General features: G+C 35.0%; 1 protein-coding gene across 9 annotated transcripts in view; it reads left to right on the top strand.

Moving 5' to 3' along the window:
* The first annotated feature begins 887 nt into the window (after positions 1 to 887).
* The window catches only part of LOC121303167 (tight junction protein ZO-2-like), a 48,612-nt gene continuing 23,456 nt past the window's right edge, over positions 888 to 26,043 (top strand). Inside the window, exons 1-3 of one of the 9 annotated variants that reach the window (XM_041233711.1) lie at positions 888 to 1,065; positions 3,512 to 3,560; positions 9,978 to 10,043. Coding sequence is in view for 2 of the 9 variants with exons in the window: in XM_041233686.1 (XP_041089620.1) it covers positions 3,615 to 3,634; positions 9,978 to 10,098 (141 nt within the window). In the remaining 7 variants the exon portion in view is untranslated. Of the gene's footprint in view, positions 1,066 to 3,511; positions 3,561 to 3,611; positions 3,635 to 9,977; positions 10,099 to 15,260; positions 15,407 to 15,494; positions 15,564 to 26,043 lie in introns of those variants that run through there. The other 8 variants (XM_041233720.1, XM_041233702.1, XM_041233755.1 and 5 more) reach the window with 8 other exon arrangements.

A 26,043-nucleotide genomic window follows, 5' to 3' on the forward strand; every position in this document is an offset into this window, starting at 1 on the left:
GCAAGTTTACAAATGTTTCTTTTCCCTTTTGACCTTTTGCTAAGAATATATACATATTAAATAGAGGAATTATATATTTTCCAATCCTCTTTGCGATAACACTGCATTCTGGGTGTTACAAAATCAAACACAATTATTAATATATTGAGGTATATATACCTGGATATATATTTCTGGAACAGGACATTTCATATAACTACTATTAACTACTATTCAGAAATGCGTTAAAATGAACACACTTAATGAAATGTCGTTAACATACTCTTGAGGACAAGCAGCTACACTCCAGTTCGGGTCTGCCCTTGATATATTAGCTAACCACTTGCCTAATCTTGGTTGCGTTATGTCTTTTATTTTTTCTCCCTGCAATTGTATAACTCGACAACCTATAAAATGAAACATTATCTCGTCCGTGCCTACTGCAATAGCCAATGACTAACTACACAAGTGTTCACCATTTTTTTTCATAAAAGCAAACTAAACGTTTTTTAAGGTCTGAAACCGCTTTAAGTGAATCAGGGGTACGGCTTGTCTGCCCACCAGCTCGAGACACACGTTAAGGATTACGTGACTTGGAACGTCATTCGAAAACTACACAGTAATAGGTTTCCTTTTTTTAGTTTGTCAGTGTTTTACTGAATTAACACAGTTGTGTTTCCTGTTTATGTGTATGTAAATGTTTATGACGGGTGGAGATGGAGAACATATGTACCTTTGGTACACAAAACTGTTCCGATGGTCGACGCAAAATGAAACTCTCCATAGATAGTGTAATAATGTTTACTTGTGTCGGCCTACAAGAAACTCACCTCTCGATTGGTTACCCATTGAAGGACACACCTACTACACCTGGGTCACACAGGTAGCTAAGCAAATAGTTCAGTTTCACAGCACCATTGTGTCATATTGTCACACGGTCTGTTCAGATACGTACAACTTGGAAATTATCTTTCTAGAATCCAAAGATGATCTTTGGTGATCTTTAACAAGTGTATTCAACATAACCAATGAAAAATACAACTGATCCAGATTTGTTTTCCTGTTGATCTACCTGTTAAAAGCACGGTAAGTTTGAATCCACATATCAGGAAGTTATTTTGTTTCTTGTATTTTCAGTAAGGAAGTGAAACCCGTTGAACTGGTCACATTGTTGAGTTCAGTAGCTGACAGCGAGGGTGTAATCAGTATTCTTGCACGCCATAAGTAATTATGAGATAAATAGATACATATTGAATACACAAACTAAACTACAGTACTACAAATGTAAAGAAACTCATTAGTGTGTCGAATGTTGAGTCCGTCTTCAACACTGTTTTGGGCAAGTCACATCATGTACAACACTGTCCAGGTTCCATGTTATATAAGCAGTTAATTATCTCCAGCTGATATGCAGTGAACTAGTGGAATCTAAGTTACAAGGTTTACTAATTGAAAGCCTAAATCTGAAAAAAAAAATCCATCTAATGTAATCTTTTTTAATTTTTTTTTTTATTTAAGTCTATACACTTATTAAAAACAAACCATTTCTGTACAACATGTTTAAACTGATTAAATATGCGTCCATCACTATAACTTTGTTTTGGTGAATATTGTGGCTTTTGTCCAGGATAGCATTTTAATATCATTTTGAAAAGTAAAATGTATTTCATATTAGCAGAACTTTTCCTGATCCCATTACATTTTGTTACACCATTAATTTGGTACCAGATTCTAACTGAATAAGAAGTTTAGATTTGTCCCTTCATTATGTAAGATCCTGCAAAGGTGTTTTTCTATATACAATGTATAGGAAAGCACATGGAAAGCTACACAGGCAGGTTACATATTAGTGGTTAAAATACAGTGTACCACAAGCCCAGTGTACACAATTTAGCAACCAGATGGTATCGGTCATAGTGGCTGTTCTCACATTAAAGGATTAAGGTGTGGCTCCCATGCAAGCACACACTCATACGCTCAAAGTGAGTGTTGACTTTTCTACAAAGGTTTGTAATTTAGTCATTTTCTGGTGAGAAACACAGCAGAAATGTTAAAATATAGCTCTACCCTGACTGTTTCCTTTACTCAAATGAACACCCTGGAGAGCTGAAGGTCAGGGTCAAGCAAATAGTAAGAGCATGTATTTTTCATGTAGTATTTCCACAATCATTCTTGACAGCGCCTGTCATTGATGTTTTTAACTCATGTCTCAGTGATCCACATAAAAACAAGAGCACAAGAACAGGGCCGGCATGAACATACTCCTGATTTCACATGAGGAACACTTTCAGATTTAAAATGACAGTAGCTGTTTTAATGCAAACAACTTGTCTATGAAAATGGTACGAGGTTGTCTGCCTTTTAGGGAAGTTGACTATAAATAAACTAACTAAACTAAGGGGGATGGGGGTGAGGGTGGGGTGGAGTTCAACCAGGCAGAGGTAGAGAGAGCTTCTACAGAGCACAATCAAATTCCTGTGTTAAGAAGCATGTGTATTTTAGACAATGGAGGCACTTACAAATATATATTGCTCTGAATGGCCGTATTTGAACAGTGCAAGGTGAAAATAGGTAACAACAGTGGTACCTGAGCTGACTTTTTTTTTCTTTTAGCTTGATAACTTTATTGTGCTTCATTTTAATGGCCACTTTTTAGTTTATAAGCTTTTAACAACTAGCTTGCTAATGTATTCACAAATTGTGTTCATTTTTGTTAGTTAAATAGGCATTTTAACGCACTAAAACTAATTAAAACCCATTTAACTGATATTTGATCGAGTGACAGTGGAGAGTCATTAAGTTAATAGTTAATAGTTATTAACAGTTAATAAACAAAAAAGCGTCCATTAAAATAAATCATTGTCTTTCATTGTGCTACCATAATAATAATAATATCATTGCATCTGCTTGGGGAAAAAAATTGTGTGTGCAATTGAATATATTCCAGTCTTCATTAATTGGAAAGTAACAGCATCATTATTGTTTCAGAGGACTTGCAAAATAAGTTTTTTATTTAAAACCCAGACTTGGCTCAGAATCCCTGAAGCTATGCCTGTTTTGACATGCCTATTGAGGGCAGCCTTTGAGTATTGAGCAGTTGAAACTGAACTGTTTTGCAGTGTCAAAGAGAGTTTATCTGTCATACTTACAATACGGTACTGTACATGTCATGACAGGATGTTGAAAAGCTGTGATAAATTTCAAGAAAATCATAGCTGCACTGAAACATGATTAAGACTTGACTAAACATGATACACATTTTTATTTTGTTCCACCTTCTTATTGTTATCACATATCTTTGGAAACTGGTAAGAGATATGTTAACTAGGGTAAAAAGCATACTTTAAGAGGTGCTTGTTGTATTCAAGTTAGCTGAATTGTGCTGCCACAGTCAAATTGCTATCACATTGAGTGCAGGATAAGTTGTAAAATCAAGAGATCAGCGGTTTGAATTGCAACCGCAGTGAATTGTTCACCTTGTCTGGGGGATCACAGGGAGCAATGCATTGACCTTTTTGATTCTGTGTGTCAGGGAGAAAGACTGACTGAGCTTCACCACACTACAACTGGCAAGGTGCCTGGTAAGTCCAGACGGAGACTGGCCAGACTGAGCCACGCCTCCAGAGATCAGTAGCATGATAACTTCTGCAGGTCGGTGAGTGAAAAAGAGTTGTTTTGACAATGAGGTTGGAGGCCGCAATATGATCGTTGGTCCTCCTGGATCAGATATGGGTTGTTGTGAGGTGAAAGTAAAATTGGGCATTTTTAAAGGTACTAAATACAAGTGTATATCAGTAATTCCTAAATCCATTTTCTGTCAGCATTCACCGTCTTAGGCCTTGAAAGATACTAGTTTCAGTAGTAGAAGTTTCTTTCATGTAAAATGTTTATTTTGTTAAAAAAAAAAAAAAAAAAAAAAAATCTGCTTTATATGTTGTGCAAACCATAACAAAGCTACTCACTCAGTCTCTGAGGTCTCTTCATTTCATGTTTTATTCTCTGTAAGTTTCTTGATGTAGGACTTAAATTGAGATTCAGGAAAGATGATTTAGCAAGGATTCATTGAAAATAGAAATGTGTATTGAGATTGTTTTTCAGTGTGCTGCTACGTTATATATAGTAGCAGTGCATGATGCTTGTAGAAGGGTGTTAGGAGATTACACAACATGACATTACCTTTATAAGCAAAAATGCAATGTGGCTGCTGCAAACAGTTAAATGTGACACTTTAATGACAGGTGCATTATAACTGCTATTAGAGGCTATTCTTATTATGTATATGGGAATTGCATTGCTCCTCTAGAGTAAATGTGTTGGATTGAAGTTCCAGAAACTAGCCTTGCATTATAATACATTTGTAACATAACCTATTTTTGCTGCACTACTCCAATTACACACTTTTTTTATTTTCTAGTGGTGTGTATCTGTAGGGGGGTAAACTCTTTTACAGATAAAACATGAATGATATTACTTCTCTTATGATCCTGCGCTTGAGGTGAGGTCTCCTGAGAAAAAGAGGCTGATGTACAGATATACATCTGTCACACTTTACTTTTATCCATGCACTGTATATGAGCAATATCTGATTCTGGGGGTATTGGGCAGTGTCGGTACATCCATCCGTTTATCACGGTGCTGTTGCATATCTGTAAAACCACAATTCAAACTCTGATTTAACATTTAATTACCATTTTTTATTCTATACTATTGTTCATGCTGCTGATCTATGTCTTAGTCATCAACCTGTTAATCATAATGATAGCTTTAAATTATTCAGAGTTTATAGCATGGAGGGGGGTGTATGTTACGGACGTCATTGTTTATAATAGTAATACAGTTCACAATGTGCAGTGTGTTGCTTTTATAGTAATGGAAGAGGCAGCTCATCTTATCTCTGTAGCCTGTTAGTTCCTGTCTGGTGGAGAACATTCACTAGTTTGAAAAGGTGTCAGATATGCTTTCTATTTCAGATCGCCAGAGTGGCTTTGTTAGTTAATTACTTTTTACAAGCAATACAGCTTTGTTTGGTTCATTGCACATTTTTACACTTAGAGCTTTCTACCATGTACAAGGTCCTCATGCAGTTATCTTTTTAAATGCATTTGTTAACATGTTGTTCCTCATAACTTGCACTACTCAAATATTCCAAGCATGACATAGCAAAAAACCTACCAAATAATGTCTTCTTATTTTACTACTTCTCATAAAGATTAAAATATATCATGTGTAGTTATTTTTGAGCCCCAGAGATAACTGGATCAGCTAATTCTTTTAATATTTTTTACTTTATATTATAAACCTCATGGATAGTCTCAGCCAATCGACTTCCAATAAGATTAGTCACTATCCCTGAAACCCATTGATCCAAGTGATCAATATCATAAGATATAAACTTATTTTATTAAAGTATTACAAAACACATTGGCATGTATAACATTGTCACAGGTCTAGAACAGATAACTACTCAAAACTGTAAAACGTTGAGTAGTGAGTGCATTTAAGTGATGGGAAAGAAAATATTAAAACAATTGTGATTTTATTTAAATAGAACAAAAAACAATATTGTAATACACCAGAGGCAGCAATGCTAAGTAGTGGGATGCTATAAAAAGCAACATTTGGGTTAACTCAGGTATAATCCAGAAGTTATTAAATCCATAGATTTGGTTGCTCCAGTGAAAGGAATTTATATTGTAATGTCATCGTTTTAGTGCACCTCTGCCAGTTGCTAAGCTAAGGAAAGAATTTTGCAGATCTGCACTCACAGAAGTGGAGATTTTATGTAATTTACTTGAACATAACAGCATTTTATTTATATATATATATATATATATATATATATATATATATATATATACTGTAAAAATATGTAAAAAACGGATACACAAGATAATCTCACCATTTAATTTAATATAACAATTAAAAACGTTACAAGTAACTAGTCTTTTGTACTATCTTTATACCAATTACCTAAGTGTTTTACCAACAGTCCATTTTAGACTAAAGGAGTGCTTGTAGGAAACCAATAGTTGTTGACCAAATTTTCAAATGAAAGATTTGCAGAACTTATTGAGTGTACTTCCCTGACTTTGAGCTTGCTTGGATAATCCTGCTAGGTGCTTCTACTTCCTCATTCCATTCCATTCATGTGAGAAAGTGACTTTTGTTTTTTAAAAAAGGTTACGACACATGATTTGAATAGAACCAGGAAGTAAATGCAACATGCAGGCAACTAAAATGATCATCCTAGTAAGTGCCAATCCAGGTAAAAACACATCTAGAGAAAAATCTTTATTTTTGCAGACGTGGTACCAGTATGATTGCAGTATATAAATCAATTAAGATGTCATTTGAAGCTATTTACCCTTTCAATTGATTAAATTCATACAAAGAACAAGAATGTGCCAAAAGTTAAGCCTTTTGTTCTGTTTTATTCATGTGCTTTAATTGTGTTTAATTACACTGTGTAACAAATACAGTATAATTGTAAATCTCGAAAAACTACTCACTTCTAAATCTTTTGTAGTCATCTTTGTATTACTTTAGTATAAATACATGTTAATTTGGATTCATATGTTGTTTTTTTCTGACTTTATGTGAACGAAAAGACACACATTTGCCCATTTTCCCATTGGAAATAGTGATATTTTGAAATATCACTGTCCTGGTCACAAAAGCAAAGTTTGTGGGGAATAATAGCCATTTTCTATACTTTTGAGGCATAAGCAATTAGGAAATAACACTTACTACCCAGGAACAAAAATTGTGTTACATAGTGTTATTTTTGTAAATGTTTACAAATGTTTTGGCACTCATCATAGAAGTACTGGGACTCAAAGTCCCTGTACTTAAAGACTATTCATAATGTCACAGTTTAGAGGAAGTAATCCACCACTGGAAGCTGCTAGTGTAATTATATTTTCAAAGCTGTATATTCTCATGATGCTTGGCTCTGCTTTGGTTCCAATAGATTTTAAGTCGAAAACAGCATCCTGGGATCTCCCAGTTGGCACCAATGTGTAGTAACATGACTAGTTTTTTTTTTTTTTTATTATTATTATTTTTTAAACAGTCAAAGTTCTGTGTGGGTTAATGTAAGGGAAAGATTTAGCTTTTGCGCTGTGCTTGAGGATTAAAGGAAATGTGGGAATGTACATTATCTGTCAGGGCTTAGTACTGCAATTATCCCTCTAGAGCATTTTCATTAGTGTAATGTTTGGGGATCTTTTGAATTATGTAAGAATGACGCTCATGAGAGTCAGAAAGCAAATTCTCATTTTATTAACTAAAGCTCCCCTTTTTTGGGAAAAAAAAAAAAAAAAATCAGTATAACTATGTGGGCATCTGGTAACCTCCTGTAGTTATTAGATTCCTATAGCATAGCAGTGAGTCTATAATGTGCAAGATGAAGTACAAAAAGTATATAACTATATTGCAAGCAGCTATGGGTATTGCACCCCTAAATAAAAGGGAGCTTCTACCTCAGAGCTGGAATTGCAACCTTTGGAAGCAGGCAGGGTAAGTCTTGGTTTTACATTGAATTCGTATTTGGCAAAGATGTGATTTGTATCAAAGTCACAGCTTGATGGTTTAATCTTATGGGTGGGACGCAGCATCAGAAAGGATGAAGTTATTACAAGCAAGCAGGAGAAAATATTGCTGTCAGAAACTGGTGAGAGTATAATGAGTTTTTAAATCCTGAAACTGTATATAAACTTCAATAATATTTAAATCAGTAGTTGTTTCTCTGGCAAAAAAACAGTCCTGTCAGAACTGATTATGTCATATCGTGTAGCCAGAACTTCGCCCACAACTGCATTTGTTGTATTTTCAGTGTTACATTAAAGATACATTGTATGGTAAAATTGTAGAAGTTTGTTTGTTTCAATAACTGAACTGTAATTTATAACATTTTTCCATGATTTTACCTTTTTACATAGGCTGAAAAAGTAGCCTCAGCAGTTCTTTAAAAAAGATGACCTGTTGACCATTCAGCCAGTTTCTTTAAATGATATCATGGTGTCTGCAATGATTAAGTTACTCATTGGTTTATCCAACATCCAAAACTGATAAACACTCAATAGTCCGAATTGAAAAGCACTACAAAAAACAGAAATTCAATGACAAACGTTTAAGACATTGTAAAAGACTTCTAGTTGAAACGTCTGTCATCGAATTGAAGTTTCTTTATCTAGTACAGCAAAAAAAAAAAAAATTATTTTCAAACAGCTAACTGATTGCTGTGTTTCCCTGTGCTGTGGGTCTGGAACATGGTTTGCATTGCGTTTCTGGTAGAGCACTGAGACTGCTGGGGCACACAGCAAATCACTTCTTTCTGGTTTAGGGTTTTTTATTAGTTTATCTTGGCAATCATTTTCAGTAATTATAATTTGTATAAAGTTTTACCATGTGATACTGTTGCAGTTTTATCCTAAACCCAGCTCTAACACACTTATTAACCAGTATTGTGAGGAATCAGAGAAAATGAGGGGGGTATCGTCATAATTACTGCATAATTCATTAGCTAATGCCTGGGTGACACAAACCCAAATATAGATTCTAAATAGTGTTCCTTAATTTCACTCCATTTGTCAAAAAGGGTACACAGTGACAAATGTGAGTTACCGAGTGAACACCTTCTCCTCACAGCTTAAACTAGGCCATTATTTACTTTTGGCAACCCTTATTGTCAGTAATGGCAGGCAGTCTGTGTGAGCTAATGTTGTTGTGTTCAGTACATTTCAAGTGCTGCTGATGCAACATATTAATGAAGAGAGCTGACTAAATATAACTTAGCAAAACTTGCAGGTTGCTGGTGTGAGGTAACTCAGTTAACATTAGACACACATTAAAGAGTGATAACAAATATACATTTTGTTTTATCTTTGATTAGTTTTATTGCTGGTCACTCTTTTGTCTTTTTACATTAAGGATATGCAAATATTTCAATTACAGTGTAAACTGTTGCATCCTGGTACATTTGCCCTAGATCAGGGGATTAGTTACTACGACAACAACTTTTCATCTGTAACATTGTCTTTGAAATATCTGCATTTTCCAAATGAAAGGAAGTATAAAATACAAGCAAATAACCAAAAGATCTTCAACGGAACAGAAGTGGGACCATTTAAAAACCTTGGCTAACTCTCTTTTAACCCTTGTTAAAATAGAACAAGGTTGCTGAGGATATTTTACTCAGGATACAACTGCTTCTGAAGTTCTGATAACATGTTTTATTAAAGTGGAAATATGGAAGAAGAATCAATCACACTTACAAAAAACTAGGTTATTATGACAAAAATATTGAGCTTGAAGCAGCACAATCTGGACAGACACCTGTTTATGTGCCCGCTTGTTTAAAATGTAAACAAGCATATCATCCCGATTCAGTGTGATTTAATCACAGAAGCACCACTTAAATATTTACAACTCAATATACAAATAGGGAAGCTGACAAGTGTTCGATTTGATGGATCTTCATTCATCGTCACAATAAGATATACAGCTGCTACCAATTGAGTGTCTTATGCAATTTGGTAAGTTATATTAAAATGTAATTACAAAGTAAACACGTAGTAGTTGTGTTTGATGTAAACAATATTTATCCCCTACTGGGTGCCCATAGCTGCTTAAGTAGAGTTTATTATTAATGGAACTTATACCGGCTTGATAGTGATCAGCACATTATTATTACCGCCCTGTGCCAGGACCTTTTACATAATCCCTCTTTTATAAATAGCTCAAAATGATAATTTTGCTGAGATACACTTTTTGAGAGGTGTTTATTTTCAAAGCATTTACTCCAATTCCCAATTAACTTTTTGCTAAATTTTCAGGTGTTTTGCTCCTTTTGAACCCTATTGAAAAATGTGGATTTCTTATTTTTTAGAGATTTTGTTGGCAGTGGGGCTGCAATGCACCTACCACCAGGTTGAAATGTAAAGGGACTAATGGTCAGTTAACTCTATAATAATGCCAATTTGGTGTTTTCATTCCAGAGATAATCAAGCCTTGTTTACTGCCACCTGCGCCTGGGATAGGAGTTATTGGACGACTGAAACAAGGTACCTCACGGATAACGTACATCTAACGCTGCCGAATTTTGCTCAACCTCACCAGGTATTATTGTTTTCAGGGAAGCCGAGTTGTATCTTCGTTTATATGTACACTAACTGGCAAAACATGAGAAATGGCCTTAATAGCCCACAACGTTCCGCTCCGAGTATAGCTTCCAAGGTTAGTTTTATACAGAAATTGACATTCCTGGATTATCTGGCAAACTGTCTTGATAGACGTGTTAGACAATGTAGCAACTGTGTTGAGGGAGAAACTGGTTGCATATACCCCTTATCAAGTCACAGTTGTCACTTGACCATATATTTTCATATTTTGCTTTACTTTTACTTATATTTCCTCACATGCTCTGGCAGTTTCATATGATTATCAATTTACTTACTATACCTTTGGGACATCATTTGTGTGTTTTCACCCATTTGAAAAGGTTAAAATCCACAATAATGTTACAAAATGATTACCAAACCACTTGGTTTTAAGGGGTCTTGAATGATATGCCCTAGTTTTTTGGCTCTAATTTTGTCAAATAAACAGGTGCTTGTCTCCTTTGAAAATCGTTAATTTGACAGAATAAAATGGTTTGAAAACAGGTTCCTTTTGTTTCTGCACATTTCATTATTGCAATGTAAGCAATATTGCAGGAAGCCAGAGGGTATTGGGTGGTGACAGTCACATGACCACACCCCTGTGTATATTATGAGGTAGCTGACTGCTTCTATTCTAATACCTCTCGGGTGTGGTTGTCTCTTGTTGTCCCACCCACTGGAGTGTGTAATTGCTATTATGAAACATTTTGTAACCACTTTAATTTATTTAATTACTTTTTTGTATTACCTGTTCCATTTCTTATTTTCAAATGGTGTATACTTAACTGATGTTGTGATTCCCAGCCATAAAATATCCTTCCATTATGTTACCGAGCTGTTTGCTAAAAGCATTAAGCAAACTCAGGTAGTTTTATGATATCATAATAAACAGAGGAGTTAGCAGCTGAGAGGTTGCAGCTGTGCATTTCCAGCTCTGCATTTCCAGGTTTGGAGCATTTGTACTACCGTCAGGCCTAAACACAGCTCAAGAGAGCCAGAGGCCTAATTTTCCTTCACTTTCCCTAAGGACAATCCTTACAATTCTGCTTACCTGGCTCTTCTCCACAGCACTTTTCCATCGTCTCATCTTGCGCCTTCTGCGTCACAGCTGCCAGCACACATAGCAATCAATGTTAACCTACCTAAATATACTGCCGTATAAAACTGTCAAGCCCTTTTCCTGTCATGTAAACAAAATAACTTATTAAAATGAAACAGAAACAAACATAAATGTACATAAGCACCACCATTATTGTAGGTGTCTAATCTTGCCGCACTGTTTCTGTGTTTAGGTTATTAAAAAATAATAGGTGCCTGGTACATCGCTGAAGCAGAAGCATGGCTCCAAAACCACAAAGGTCCTGTTGTATTTAAATGCTTTAAATACAGTAAAATAACCTCAACACAGTTAATTTAGTACTGGAGCTAAAGTGCTTAAATAACTAGCAAGTTTGGCTGTTAATACATAATTTCTGGTGGAGCAATTTATGGCAGTGGATTAAGGCAAAAATGTATTCAGGAGGAAATAAGACGTTTTATCCAGTGATTTTATATAATATATGTGCTCTAGTTACTGGCACAATTGTAACCAAGCTAAATATTCTGCGACAGTGCTGTTATTTTATAGAGTTTATGCAACATTAGCACCTACATCTAGGCTTCTCGAAAATCCATAGCATTGATTTGTGCCAGTCCAATTTGTGTTCACATTAGCAGTGAAGTATTATGGGTGACGTATTTGTGCCAAAAGAGTGGCTTCAGCATTCAGAATATTGCATGACTGATACAAAATTACAACTACCTTTTAATATGTAGCGTATATTTTGAATCAATGCTGTCCTGGTATGTAAGATACATTGTGACCGTAGTCGTGAATAGCATGATGGTGATTTCAATTGCAGTGGTGTTCAAGTGGAATTTGAACTATTTGCATGCAGTCTCATGTGACTATATCTTTGAAGTTGGGAGAGATAACCAGTTTGACCTGAATACAATTTGGAAGTGCTAAGGACACTGGACAAATATACAAACAGGATTAGGCACATTTCCATTGCTTCACCAGTACAACAATGTACACAACCTTTAACATTAATTTGTTTGGATAGTCGCATCAGGCGTAAGGGAAAAGAGGTAGCAACTAACAAAATAGCTCTGTTATTTATTTATTTTTTATTTTTTATATCAGGAACGGATGCATATTTTGGTGATAACAATCTGCATTTACAATTGTGTTGATGTGTGGCATTGTGTTCATAAACAAAGAATAGGATCAAAATAATTTACTATTGGATATGACAAGAAGAGCCATCACTGCGTTGAGACATCCGAGAATTCAGGCATGTGCACTATTTCTTAACTTAACTACTGTTACAATGTGATAAACTAAAAGCCATGTCTCAGTTTATGCAGTTCATTGTCGCTTATTTCAAACCTGTAGCAGTTGACTTGTAAAAACAGCTGAAATGTCACATGGAGATGACAGCTGATATAGAAATTAAAGGTGCTTTAAGCAACTCCTTCATTGAAACTGCTGTCTTTTCCTGTCAGCAGTGAAATGGTGCCACCGGTCATGTGTTTGTGTTTATTTTGAAATACGTAAGGAGCCTGTCAAGAGAATAAATGTATTTTAGAAAACCACAAAACTGCATTTACAGAGTCAGGAACTGTATCAGTGCTGGCTTTGTGAGAACTGGAGTCACAGTAGCTAAGATAAAGGGCAGATAAAAACTGCTCTATAATCAAGGCCCAACTCTATGCTTAATCCAGGCTAGCACCACAACTGCTGCATGTTGGCATTTTTCTTATGTTTCTAGGTTTTTAAGAGCAATTTTCTAGTAGAGTTATTGTAAATAATGCACTGCCTCCAGTGTGTGTAGGAAATACTGCACCAAATAGAACAAATGTTAGATTAGGGAAATTGGAGTTTAGATAGGTTTCTGCGTTATAATAGGATACTTTAAACTTAAAAAGATGACTGACACATAAAAAGACCCACAAATAAATCTAAATAATAAGAATACATTTGTTAAGATAGATGTTTAAAAGCTGGTGTTGCTGCAGACTTTAGTGCAAGATTCATCATCCACGGGTTTGTTAGTTTTGTTTGCTTTAATATGATCTGCTACTGACAAATTTCCTTTTCCAACAATTGAAGAATGTCAAATAAAGTTTTTGATGAAAATCGAGTAGTGCGTCACACATTTCTGGACATTGAATAAATACTGAATATTCTGTTATAAAGGGTGGAGGGCATTGCAGTTGAAATCAAATCAGTGTAACAAATCTCCACAGATTATAATGGATTTTCACAATATTAAAAATAAATATAACACCAAACTACTGCAAGGAGGTTGCAGTCACTGTACAAAACTGTCAATTAACTATTAATTGGACTATACTACACTATAATATATTTACTTAAGTTTAAGTTACATTTTTCTGAATCAGCTTTTAAAATAAGCAATTGTCAGTCTCGGTTGGGTCAACTGAAATCTTAAACGTTGTTTCTAAGTTGACGATCTACATGGCATTGTGTCTTCCACTCATCGTTGTATTTTTCACAGTGGATCGTCAGAAAATGTTTTTTTTTAAGGACGTACAACAGTTTTAGACAGGTTCTGGTTGAAATGTACTGTTAATTACTATGTTCAAATATTACATGGTTTAACTATGCGTTTATATGGAAAGAAATGATAAGGCAATGTTAGACGTGAAAATCAATGGATTTTCTTTTCTAACATGTTTTCGCCGTATGCAAATGTTGTTATTAGTTAGGCAAAAACATTAGATTTACAGGCTTGTGTTGATAAATTTCCTAGATGAAAGCGAGACGATACCACCTTTTATTTTAGTTTATCTGTGTACACATGGAAAATATATTTCCATTTTCGACATTCACAGAATTGTGCTTAGCAGTGTATGTCCGTTGGTTTATATTAAATACAACGTGTCATTCTTCGTGGCAAATGTATCAAACTTAACACGAGGTTGTAAGTATTTGTTGCGGAGTATAGAAATGTACTTGCTAGTTCTATACCCTATACTTTCTGTATAATTTCAGTTAGACGAAATAGAGCACTGTCGCTTTAAGTAGCGTTAAGTTAAGTCTCGCGAGAGGTGGAAGTTTTTGCATATCTAACTTCATAACGGAGTGCTTAAAGCTTGTTTTACTATTGTTTTGAATAAAGAAGCTTAATATGTTTAAATGCAACAAGTAATGTATTGTATGCAATTCTTCAATGTTGCACGAGAAGTACGAGTTACTGATGAAAACAAACAGCAACAGTATAGAGTGAGATTTATTCGGATGGACTAGTTAAACTGCTTTCTTCGTGTAAAATGATTAAAAAAAAAAAACACATGTTGTGCCTCTGTTTGTTTAATGTAGCCGTAGTTACATCATGTAACTGTGAAATGTTTACTTAACTGGGATATCGGAAGCTGGTGGTAGCAATTCCGTTAGCGTAAAGCCCCACTTTTAAAACAGTTTATGTGGAAACGACGACCATAATTACATACTTTATTAATATAATATAATTAGACTTAGTACAACGCCATTTTCGAGTTTGGTATAAAACCAGCACCTTGTTTTAAAAATACTTGCATTGCTCATTTTGTATAATTTATTTTAAGAATAAGAACGATGTTGACGAAGCGTAGCACGCTATCTCGTCGTTGTAAACTCGCCCAATTATTGCTTTTTTTTTGTTCTCATTCCAGAAACGACGCTGTTGGTTGTGTGACTATATTCATGTAGGATAAGTCAATTCAAGAATATTCTATATTAAAACAATATAACTAGTTCAATTCACAGTGTTTACTTAGGACTCCCTCGGAATGGACACAATGTAAACCAATGCAAAAAGCCCACAACCTTGCTGAAACTGAAGAACAATCAAAATGGGGCAGGGCTGAAAGCCAATTTTCTCAAACTTTGTTAAAAACTTGATGTGCGAAATAAATGTAGAACAGGTTGGAAAGGAGTTATTTATTTATACCTCAAATGTATAAATTATATTTTGTTATGTTAACACGTTTTAAATCTATCAATAATAAAGTGTCCCCCGTCCCCCCCAGATCTCCCTATGGTACATTCCTAAAGAAGGTTTCCTCAGTTAAGTTTGTGCTCCCCAGAATAATATTTACAGCTGTCTCTGGTTTAGAAGCATTGTTTCGAGGAAAGTCACTGTATGGGGAAAAAAGACCGTAATCAGATTATTTGTTGTACAACCGTCGAAGTTCACGAATGTTAAAGTTCGACGTTTGAGGTTTGTATAAGAAAGGACACCCTCTTACTCTATTGTTATCTCCGGATTGTTTGACGACAAAATAAATACTCACTTGGTCTATTCAAAGCGCAAGAGGATGCCAGTGAAAGGAGAAAGAGTGATTTACGCAAACCGAAGTGTAGCACAATTGTTTGGTGTAAGTACACAGGATTTCTTTATTTCGTCGTAATAGGTCGTGTTTCACAAATACCTCTTGATTGCATTACATTTGTTTCAGTTGGCTATATAAAAAGTACATTGTAATTTTATTATTATTATTATTATTATTATTATTATTATTATTATTATTATTATTATTATTCGGGAATTAAGTTTCGGTACATGATTACATACGTGGTTTCTTGTTTGCAAGTTCACTTAAAAGTTTTGCCGTGTGCTCCGTGTTGGAATGTAACTTCCACCTGCTGACCTACTTCTTCATCAAACAGCGCAAGGCACAGCGAAATAGTGTTTGCAAGATAATTGTCCGTGTTGAGTTCTCCATAAAATTAACAACGCGACGTGTGTATTGTCGTAGCACTTTTAAAATGTTGGTCGTAAAAATGCAGGGTAAGTTTACATCACAATGTCAGATTTAGTCAGGGAGAGAGAATACGTATTTGGGATAACGGAATGTTGGGACTAGGATAAGCAGTTTTAAGTGCTTTTTTGTTATTATTATTTAACCACAAACGTAACCTTTATGGCTTGTGTTACAACATAAGTAGGTGCTTTGAAAGAGACGGGTAATAGACTCCAAAACATTCTTTAGGACCTTTCTGTTGATTGTTTATATCTATCTGTTTATCTATCTATATATACATACATACAAATAGTAATATGAGAGAATTGGTCAGGGGTCTGAATACTTTTGCAAGGCACTGTGTGTGTATATATATATATATATATATATATATATATATATATATATATATATATATATATATATACAGTGCCTTGCAAAAGTATTCAGACCCCTGACCAATTTTCTCGTATTACTGAATTACAAATAGTACACTGAAATTTCGTTCTGTTCGATATTTTATTTTAAAACACAAACTCAAAATCAATTATTGTAAGGTGACATTGGCTTTATGTTGGGAAATATTCTTAAGAAATAAAAAAACTGAAATATCTCAGATGAAAATTAAGTTACAGCTCACTGAGTATAATTGGGACAAAGGAAAAAAACTTTAGGAATTGATCAGCAAAAAAAAAAAAAACAATATGAAAGCGCTTTGTAATTCAAGTTTAAATGAGGTTGTAACAGCGATAAAGGCGATGTTAAGATAATGGTAGTTTATTTTTGTTCAGTCGCTTTACTGGAATTGTTGCTTGTTTTAGTTTCAGAAAGGAATGCCTGAACTCTTTATACACACGTCTTGTTGCTTAGCATTTGAAACCTTGGCTCTTCATACTTGGCATGAGATTCAGAAGGAAGTGGACTCAGCCCTAGCAGCACTTGCAGCTCCTTCTCGGTCACATAAAACATCAAAGTAAAGGCCGGAGTCAGGCCCGTTCTACACATTATTTTATTTTATTTATGCCTGGTATTTTTGTACACTGAGGTTGTCATCCTTAGAGAAAGTAATTTAATATTGAATGTACAGTGTTCATTGGTGTGATGTCTGAGGCTGCCACCGTATCGGGGAATAACTTCCTATCCAATGACGAATTAGATTTCCTGCTGGTAAATTTTGTGTCCTAGTTACTAATCACAAAACTGCGAACCTCTTCTTGCTGTATGGGTTAAAAATACAAATGACTCTAACTTCAGTAGAATATCAGATGCTTAGTAACCAGGAGGAATTTTTTTATTTTGTTTTTTGTCAGTGAAACTGTACCAAGTAAAGCTATTTTGATTTTTACCAGAAGGTCCTGTTAGCATGAATACAGGTTCTGTTTTAAACATGACACTTGAATTCTGTCCTTCAACAAACAGAGATTCCCCCACACCTTTTTTATAGTTTTCGCTTTTTATCCACCAAACAAAACTCTACTCTCTGGCTGTGGTAAAGGGATATTACTGCATTATTTATGAATGTTTCAGAACTGATTCAGTTGCATTAGGCTGCAGGATATTGTATTAGGAGTTTCCCCATCAAAGAATGAATCATTAGCTTCCTTTCTGGGACAGTAAGAACAATGGACAAAACAATTGACGTAGCCACTAATAAAAAGAAGGATGTTAGTTTAGAACAAGAAGTTAGACTAATATATAAATACATAAATAAACTTTGCATTCACTGCTATTTTATAGTACGGCCCCCAGTACTATGCTGAGCAGTGTAAGTTACCAACATTTGGAAAGTTATATTTTATAAGTTTCAATTTCAGCTTATTTTTGTATTTTCACCGGGGGGTGAGCACAGTCATTTTATCCTAAGAGTTCTCTGGTGCTTCTTGAGAGCACCAGCCAAAAAAGCACTTAACAGCTTGCGTTTCCATATGACAGTTTAACAGTCACTCAGTTAAAATTGTTCACATTTTTAAACACGTTTTATAAAGTAACCAGCAATGCAAAGAAGCAGGTGGTCATTTTACAATACTTTCATCAATTCAAAAGGGAATATATGTTTCTCCAATATACAGACTATCAAAATATTTTAGGGTGGGGTCAGGGATGTGAAGCTGTCTTACTTTGTCAGTATGTTTTCCTAAAATAACATGAGTTGAGTAAGTAAGTCCTTTATGAAGTTTAAATATACCTATATAACTGAACCCATTCTTGCGTAAGTCCCATTACTTTACTGTTTTGGTATCCATAGTATTTATCATTTATAAATTGTTGCATATGGCACCCCACACCAAGGGCGCTGGAACTAGACATGCTGGGGGTGAGGCAGTACCCCCTTGGCTTTGCATGGCTTTCATTATAAGGTTTACAGTTTTGTTCAATGGCTTTCAGCACCCCCACTTTAAAAATTGTTCCAGTGTCACGGCCCCACACTTCTCGTTTTTGTCTCGTCATTTTATTATGTAGGGCTAGCTGTTTTGGAACAGGTAACTCGATTGTTTGTGGTGGAAGGAGTAGCTTTTTACGAATCACTAATGTCATTTTAAGGAGAGGATTGTACTGGAGCTATGGCCTTGAGCACATTTACTTATGAAAGCAATCTGTATCCATGATCATATTACCATAAAGATAGGTGCAGAGTTAATTGGCTGAGCTGTAAAAAAATATGGTCTTGGCTACACCCACAAGCCGCATTTTATTACTGTGCAAGGGATAGTGGGAGAGGTTGAAAACTGCACTTTTTTTTGTTTTTTAAACAAAAATGTAGCGAGCCAGAAAAGTTTTTTATTGGGTTTTTCTCCCGATAGTATTTACTCTAGAAAAGCTTTGAATTCTGTTGCACATTTGAAACTTGAGGTATTGAAAACAGGTGAAGGGTCTTTTTGTCCAAAGCTACTGGTGAAGGAGTCAGGATATATACTTACCTGAATACAGAGCTCCAAAATGGCTGTCAGATTCCAAGACATGGTAAGACTTTTGTGTTTTACCAATGGATTTAGGCAGGGCTTAAGTTGTTGTTGTTTTAAAGCTGTTTACATGGATTATTGGCAGACAGTAGAAGGAAAAAAGTGTAAACTGATGTATTTTATAAGCGGTTAAAGTGTTCTCTTTGGGGTGGGGAGGATGTAAATTCAGTAAATTCCCCACAAATCTCCCTGTTTTTATATATATATATATATATATATATATATATATATATATATATATATATATATATATATAAACAAGTAGTAAAGTAAGAATTGTTACTTCCTAGACTTTTAATAAACATGGTATCCTGTATTTAAATTGTTTTTACCATAGAGGATACAGGTTTTGTGTCCCAGTGAAACATTTTAATGTTGTCAGTAGGTGAGAGATTTAAATGTTATTCCTTGTGTAGAACCTGTTTAAAAATAAAACAGCAAACATAAGGCACAGACAAATGACATTGATTTATTTTGTTAGTGGACCACAAAATAAAATAACTTCTAGATCTATGAGCATGGATTTATAATGGAAATGCAGCCAGGGCAGTATTATACTTTATCTTGTTCTGTGGACTCATTTTCAAATGCGGTTCTAAATTCTAATAATTGTTTAAATAGATTTGTCAAAAGTTACTGAAGTTAATATTGTGCATAGAAACCAGAGTCTAAATGAGGTGATTTATGAATCATTGCAAAGCTTTCAAACCATTATGTCCACTGATTTTTAGACTGCCTCCATGTGTAAGATTAGGGCATGTGTACAGTGAGTAATGGAATATGGTAATGATTAAACTTTCTGTGATTTGCATACCCTCCCCTTTTGAGGGCAGCAGGGAATGTTAGTACATCCTTTAGTATTTCTTTAAAACACCTATTGGCCAATGAGATTAAGCGCTGTTTTCTAAAGCAGTGTTGCTTCTCACTAACTTTCCGTATGCAAGTGAAACACCTCTTGCTGTATGAGGACCAGTTCATTTATAATGGTAGTTTTGTTTTGTGCTCACAATTGTCTGCCAGTAACTCTGCTAATAGACATCTTGAACAGTAATCAGATTTTCTATTGCGCACAATTGATCTTGGTGACTTTGCTGTAGGGGTGATGGTCTCCTGAGAAACCTAATCCTTGGCTCTCCTTTGTTGATTAAAGCTAACCATGTCAACGAATTGGATTAGACTCTAATCTAGTTTAGTTAAATGGCTTTCACTAATAGTTTCTCTAATCTTGTTTTTTTTTTTTTTTAGAGATTTGTAAAGGCAGCAAGCTTCAGTTCATGAGTATTTTTTAGATGTGCAAATTTGAAAACTAGATACTTAAACACAGCAGTAAAAACACTCTAAAATAAACATGGAACTAAAGAAGTATGCACTGTGTACTAATAAAATATTTAAGGCGTGTAGGGTTGAAATTGCACATTTCCCACTAAGTTTTGAAGAGTAGATACTTTTTCTTTTGTTATACGTGAAGAGGGTCAGATGTTGTATATAGATACCTTTATTTATTTATTTTTATCTCCAAGCAAAACAAAAAACACATTTTTGTCTTAATATTTTGATTAAAAATATTATAATAGTAGTATTGTATTGACTGAAGCATCAAAGCATTTTAACGTAGTGCAGTTCCTGATGTTGTTCAACCACTAGATAGATCGACTTGCTCCTTCTGCCAAGTTTTAAGTAAGGCTTGTTGGTACAGGTCGAGTTTGCATTAAACAGCAGCATGAATTACTAAATTCTGTTCGTACCAGTTACTCCTTCAGATTGGCATTACATTCTGTTTTGTCAACACATGTACCCTAAACCATGTGGCATTGACTGGGTGTTTAAGTTGTACCTTTCCTACTGCACTGTACTTCACACACACAATGTCTGGATTGGTTTTATTGTAGGTGGAGGTAGGTTTTATATAAATGTATGTTTTTTATATTAAGTCTTTAATTGCCATTACTAACCCAATATGCCAAGTGTAGCACAAGCTCAGGGCAGTTCCATTGTACTTTGACCCTGAACTTTTGGTAGTGTTAAGACAGTAACTGCTTTATTTAGAAACATAATATATTCTGTTTGAAGCATTATATTTGTAATGAATCTACAAAGTTCAGATGCTTTTAAGTGCTATTGGTTTCTCTTTGATATTAGTTTTCATTTGTGTGTGTGTGTGTGTGTGTGTGTGTGTGTGTGTGTGTGTGTATGTATATATATATATATATATATATATATATATATATATATATATATATATAATATATCTATTTAAGAAGAAAGGTTGTATAAAGCATTTTTGAATTCCTCTCTTAAATACGATACAAAGTTACGTTTAGTTGTCAAACATGCAATCTTATTCAACCCAAACTTACACACGTAGATGGGAACAAATGCAATGAAAAATAAAATAAACATGTTTTAGTGGTTTTAAAATATGTTTACACTTTGTAAAGTGTAAACATATGCCTGTTATGCTTGTGCGCTGTGACTAATAAAATAACATGCAATTAAAGCTTTCACTGAATCTGTCCAAACTCAGTAGTTCAGTACTCGTACAGCTACAAAAACAAGGTCAATCTTAACTCACGCACTGCAATATATGTTATTTCATTTTGGGCTTGGGCGTGCAAGCTCAGCTTCAGAAATCTTTAAACTGCAAAGGCAGCAGTACTGCCGTTTAGTTTGCAGTGCTAAAATCAGAATTAAATCTAATATATTGAATGCTAAAGTTAAAGATTGGAAACCGTATAACCTTTTAAAGCTTTGTGGTCGTAATAAGAAATGGATAGAAAAATGTAGAAAAGCTTGGTAAACCACAATTAAAACTGTGTGTTAAATGCTAAGAATGGTAATATTCATAATTGCCATTTGCCATGGGATGGATTAATCTGAATTGCAGAGAAACAGTGTTTTTATTCAATTAACCAGTTGTATAATTTATTGCTTGTTCATGTGGCATTGACGTTGTAGTGCAATATCCTCATTTAGTTTACTGATTGACAACAGTCATTCACAGTTATTTATTAGTATTACTGCATTTTTCTGGGAGTGTAATATACTGTTTGCTGCTTCTCGCAAAAAGGCTTTCTATTTAAGTGGCCATCAATGTTGTGGGCTATATTTAGCAGTGGGCCATTGCCCTGTAATTATTGGAGGTTGTCGATGATGATTTTTTTTTTTTTAATCCAGTTGTTGTGGATATTGACAGCAGGATTTGTTATGTAGGCCAGCATTGTATTAGGATTACGTCAGAGCAGATGAATTCTGGAAATGGATGAAATTGCTGGGTTGTGGACGAATCCTGCACCCAGACGATTAGTGTGAATATGAAGACTGTGCAAGCACTGCAGAGGAAATGGGCGCACACCGTGAAAACCCTAAGGATTTTCAGAGGTTATGTGAGTTATTTTTAGGGCTTTAATCTGTTTTCAGCTCTGGCTATTTAGATTGGAAAAAAGTGCTGTAGTTCAGAAAAAAATGTGCTTTGATTATGTTCATGTACATTTTTGATCAGGTTTTCCAACATTGGTAAGGTGTGGACAACACCAAGATGTAGAAAAACACACCAGAATTGAGGAGCATTTAAAATACAAACTTTTATTCTGGAAGCAAAAATGTTCTAGCCTGCTAAATCTGATGGGAATTTGTAGATATTGGGATTATTTTCTCTCTGAATTATATATATCACACACACAATAGTATTTTTATCTTTGGTACAAGTTTGTTGTTTCTTGGCACTGCTTGTGTAAAGTAAATGCTCAGGATAAAAGGATGCTGTGGCTTACTTTTGCAGAATGATAAAATATGTGAATATATTATTATGCTGTAATATTGGGTTTATACATTTTTATTCTACATCTTATAATTAATTGACTCTGAAGAAAGCTATTTTAGCGCTGCTTTGAAGAAACAGGTGCCCTGTAAAAAAATAAATACATAAAAAGGCATTTATTAGAATAAAAATATAATCCTCTCATTTAAAAGTTTACATTCTGGTATTTGAAACTTGTGTTTTTTTTTTCTCTGTTCCTCTGTTTCAACAGGCTTTGTGGGTTGAGCTGTAGCATTGTTGTTATGTCCACTCATTTATGGAAATCAGTTAATCTACAAGAATATAGTAAACACCCATTGTACAATACCTACCATTATTTATGAAATATTTTTTGCCTGAACTTAAATTTAAATAAATGGGCGTTGTAGTTGGGGTAGTTATTTTCTCTCTTGCAGAATGAAGAACAGTACGATTTTCAATGTGTACTGTTACTGCGCTGCGCTGGTATTTAGTGTGTGTGTGTGCACCCCCACATGAAACATATTGTTTCTGAACCTCTGCTGATAGTTTTTATGTTTCAGAGGTATTCAAAATAATTAAATAAATACATTTGGTTCTCAGCTGTCACATGGGCTGCCCTTTCATCCAGTACGAATTGAACATTTTGTGAGGCAGATTCATTTTTTGAGTAACCATGTGCTGTGCCTCAGCATTTCATGATCGACCGAAAATAAAATTCGGGAGGGGGGAGGGGGCACTTTTACTGGTTCCATATATTGTTGTGCAAGAGGAAACAAATTTGCAAAGCCATGGACGCGGATGTTTTTAATCGCTTATGTGCTACCCCTTCTTGCTAGTAAATTTGCTGTTTTTGTTTTTTTTTTTTTTTTTTTTTTTTTTTTTTTACCCAGTTGACGGGACCTTGGTGTTCTTCCAAAAATGTAATACCTGTAATCCCAGTTGAAAGATTCATACATTTTACATCTGCTATGTTAAAGGGTAGTTTTTACATAGCAGTTGTTGTTTTCTTTAGTGTGGCAGTGTTATGTTCATCAAAAGAAACTTATCACTACTATAACACATTTTATTTTGGAAAAAAATAAGGTATATAAATGATGGACATTGACTAAATGTTTTTAGTTTCTTTTTAATCACCCGATCATTCATCCTTGACCATGACACGCTTGAGTGACTTTGACTGAAGCATATGCACTTATTCACCTAATTAGTGAGACAGTTGATTGGACACTGGATATGGAGTGATTGCATCTGTTGAAGTGCAAGCTTGAATAAAAACAAAGAAAATCGCAGAAAAAACAATATGCCATGTCTGTCAAGAGAGCAGCACCTTCATGCAATCGGCAGGTTGGAGGCTGGACTAGGACAGCGTACTGTGGGTGCTCACAGCCAGCAATTTCAGACCTGGCAAGTCGGTATAACCAGACACACTCTGTCAATGACACGCCACGAACTGGGAGACCAAGAGTCACGACACCTGCCTAAGATCGACTGATCATTTTGCGGCATCTTTGTGATGTCAATTGTTAATCCGCACAATTAGTCACTGCTAGTCGCATCTAGTGAATTTTATCCAAATATAAGTGATAAGTTTCTTTTGATGCTCAGTGTGTGTGTGTGTGTGTATATATATATATATATATATATATATATATATATATATATATATATATATATATATATATATATATATATATATATATACATACACACACACACACACACACACACACCGTATTACTTCAGTTTGGCTCCGTGGTGTTTATTTTAAATTGATCAAAATGACTGTGGCACTTAAGAGGGCGGCCGTGAAGCGACCTTTATTAATAATACTACAATTTCCAAACGCTGCAATATTTTATTACGTGATTTATGACATTTTAGGAGTGTCACGGTTGCTTATTTTCTGTAATACGGTAGCCTACCTGTATGTAGCAATGCGTGTGGTTAACTGTACATTTATCGGTGACAGTTACCGAGAGCCTATTAGGTGTGAGTTGGAAGGTCAGGGGAGTAATGTACCAGCAAATCGGGATGGTGTGTTGGTTGTTAAGGGGCGGGACAATGCTGGCGTGGCAGTTAAGTCCAAGAGTGTGACGTAGATGTTTTTCTGCAACAAAAGTTACCTCAGAATATCAGCTTGATTTCTTTAAAAACTCAATATATTCTACTCGTTTTTTTTCTCACTGTAACTTGATTGTTTTTAATTTCTGTGCAAGAGAAACCGAAACTAACTCTTGTCATAGATAGTAAGCACATTATTTGTTTTTATTTGTGTGGGAATTACAATTGAACTAAAAACAACAAAACCACCTATAAGAACTTCAGGATTGCTGCCCTGTACGAAGTTTATCTTGAATAATTTATTTACCATAAAATAAAATGTGCTTACTATGAGTGTGTACATTAGTTTGTAATTTACGTACTAGATTGAGATTACTACGTGTGTGTACATTACTTTGTCATTTACGTGCTAGCTTGAGGCTCCCTACTCTTCGCGGGCGTTACATGTACATAGTCAGAGTTGCGCGTTTGTTTGTTTACTGTGTGCATTTTTTTTTATTAGGGGGAGAAAAAAAAATACCTTAATGTTTCTTTATTGGTAGCGGCGTTTATTCGAGGGCGGCCTCTATTGTAAAGCTGATATGACTGCGGCGTCAATACTTTAATTCGAGGGCGGCGCCAAATTGAAGTAATACTGTGTGTGTGTTTATATATCCATTTCTTGCGTAGAGGTCACTAGAGTGGACAGCTATTTTTAAGTGATTATCTCCAAAAGAAACTCCTTTTTGACATCACCAATGCATGGTATTCTCTTCATTGGACATCTATCGAAATCTAGTGGCATTTGATAGGTACTACAAAAAACATAATGGTACCAGTACAATTGCAGAGGAAAGTTCAGCAGCAGCGAGCACCTCAGGGATTTCTGTAAAATCCTTTTACACAAAAAGAGCAGAGCGGGTAAAAAAAATATATATATTCAAAGAAAGTAATGTTTAGGGAATAATATGGTATATGTTTTGTTCAAATACTCACTTTATTTTTAGGAGAGCACAAAGTGAATGTTGAGGGAACAGAGCCCATACACTTCTTTATGCACTTGTTTTCTGATACCCTGGCTGAAGAAATCGTCCATAACACAAACTTGTATGCATTGCAGAAAGGGAAGGAATATCTGACCCTAACAAGCCAAGAATTTCAAAGTTTCCTTGGGATAAATTTGATAATGTCCTATGTCGTATATCGAAGATCCAGAATGTACTGGTCATCGAATGAAGGCCTTCGCCTTGACATGATGGCAAATGCAATGCCTGTAAAGAGATTTGAAGAGATTCGCCGGTACCTTCACTTTGCAGACAATTATTCGCAAGAGCCA

The sequence above is a fragment of the Polyodon spathula genome, chromosome 2 (genome assembly GCF_017654505.1).
Source record: "Polyodon spathula isolate WHYD16114869_AA chromosome 2, ASM1765450v1, whole genome shotgun sequence".
Lineage (NCBI taxonomy): Eukaryota > Metazoa > Chordata > Actinopteri > Acipenseriformes > Polyodontidae > Polyodon > Polyodon spathula.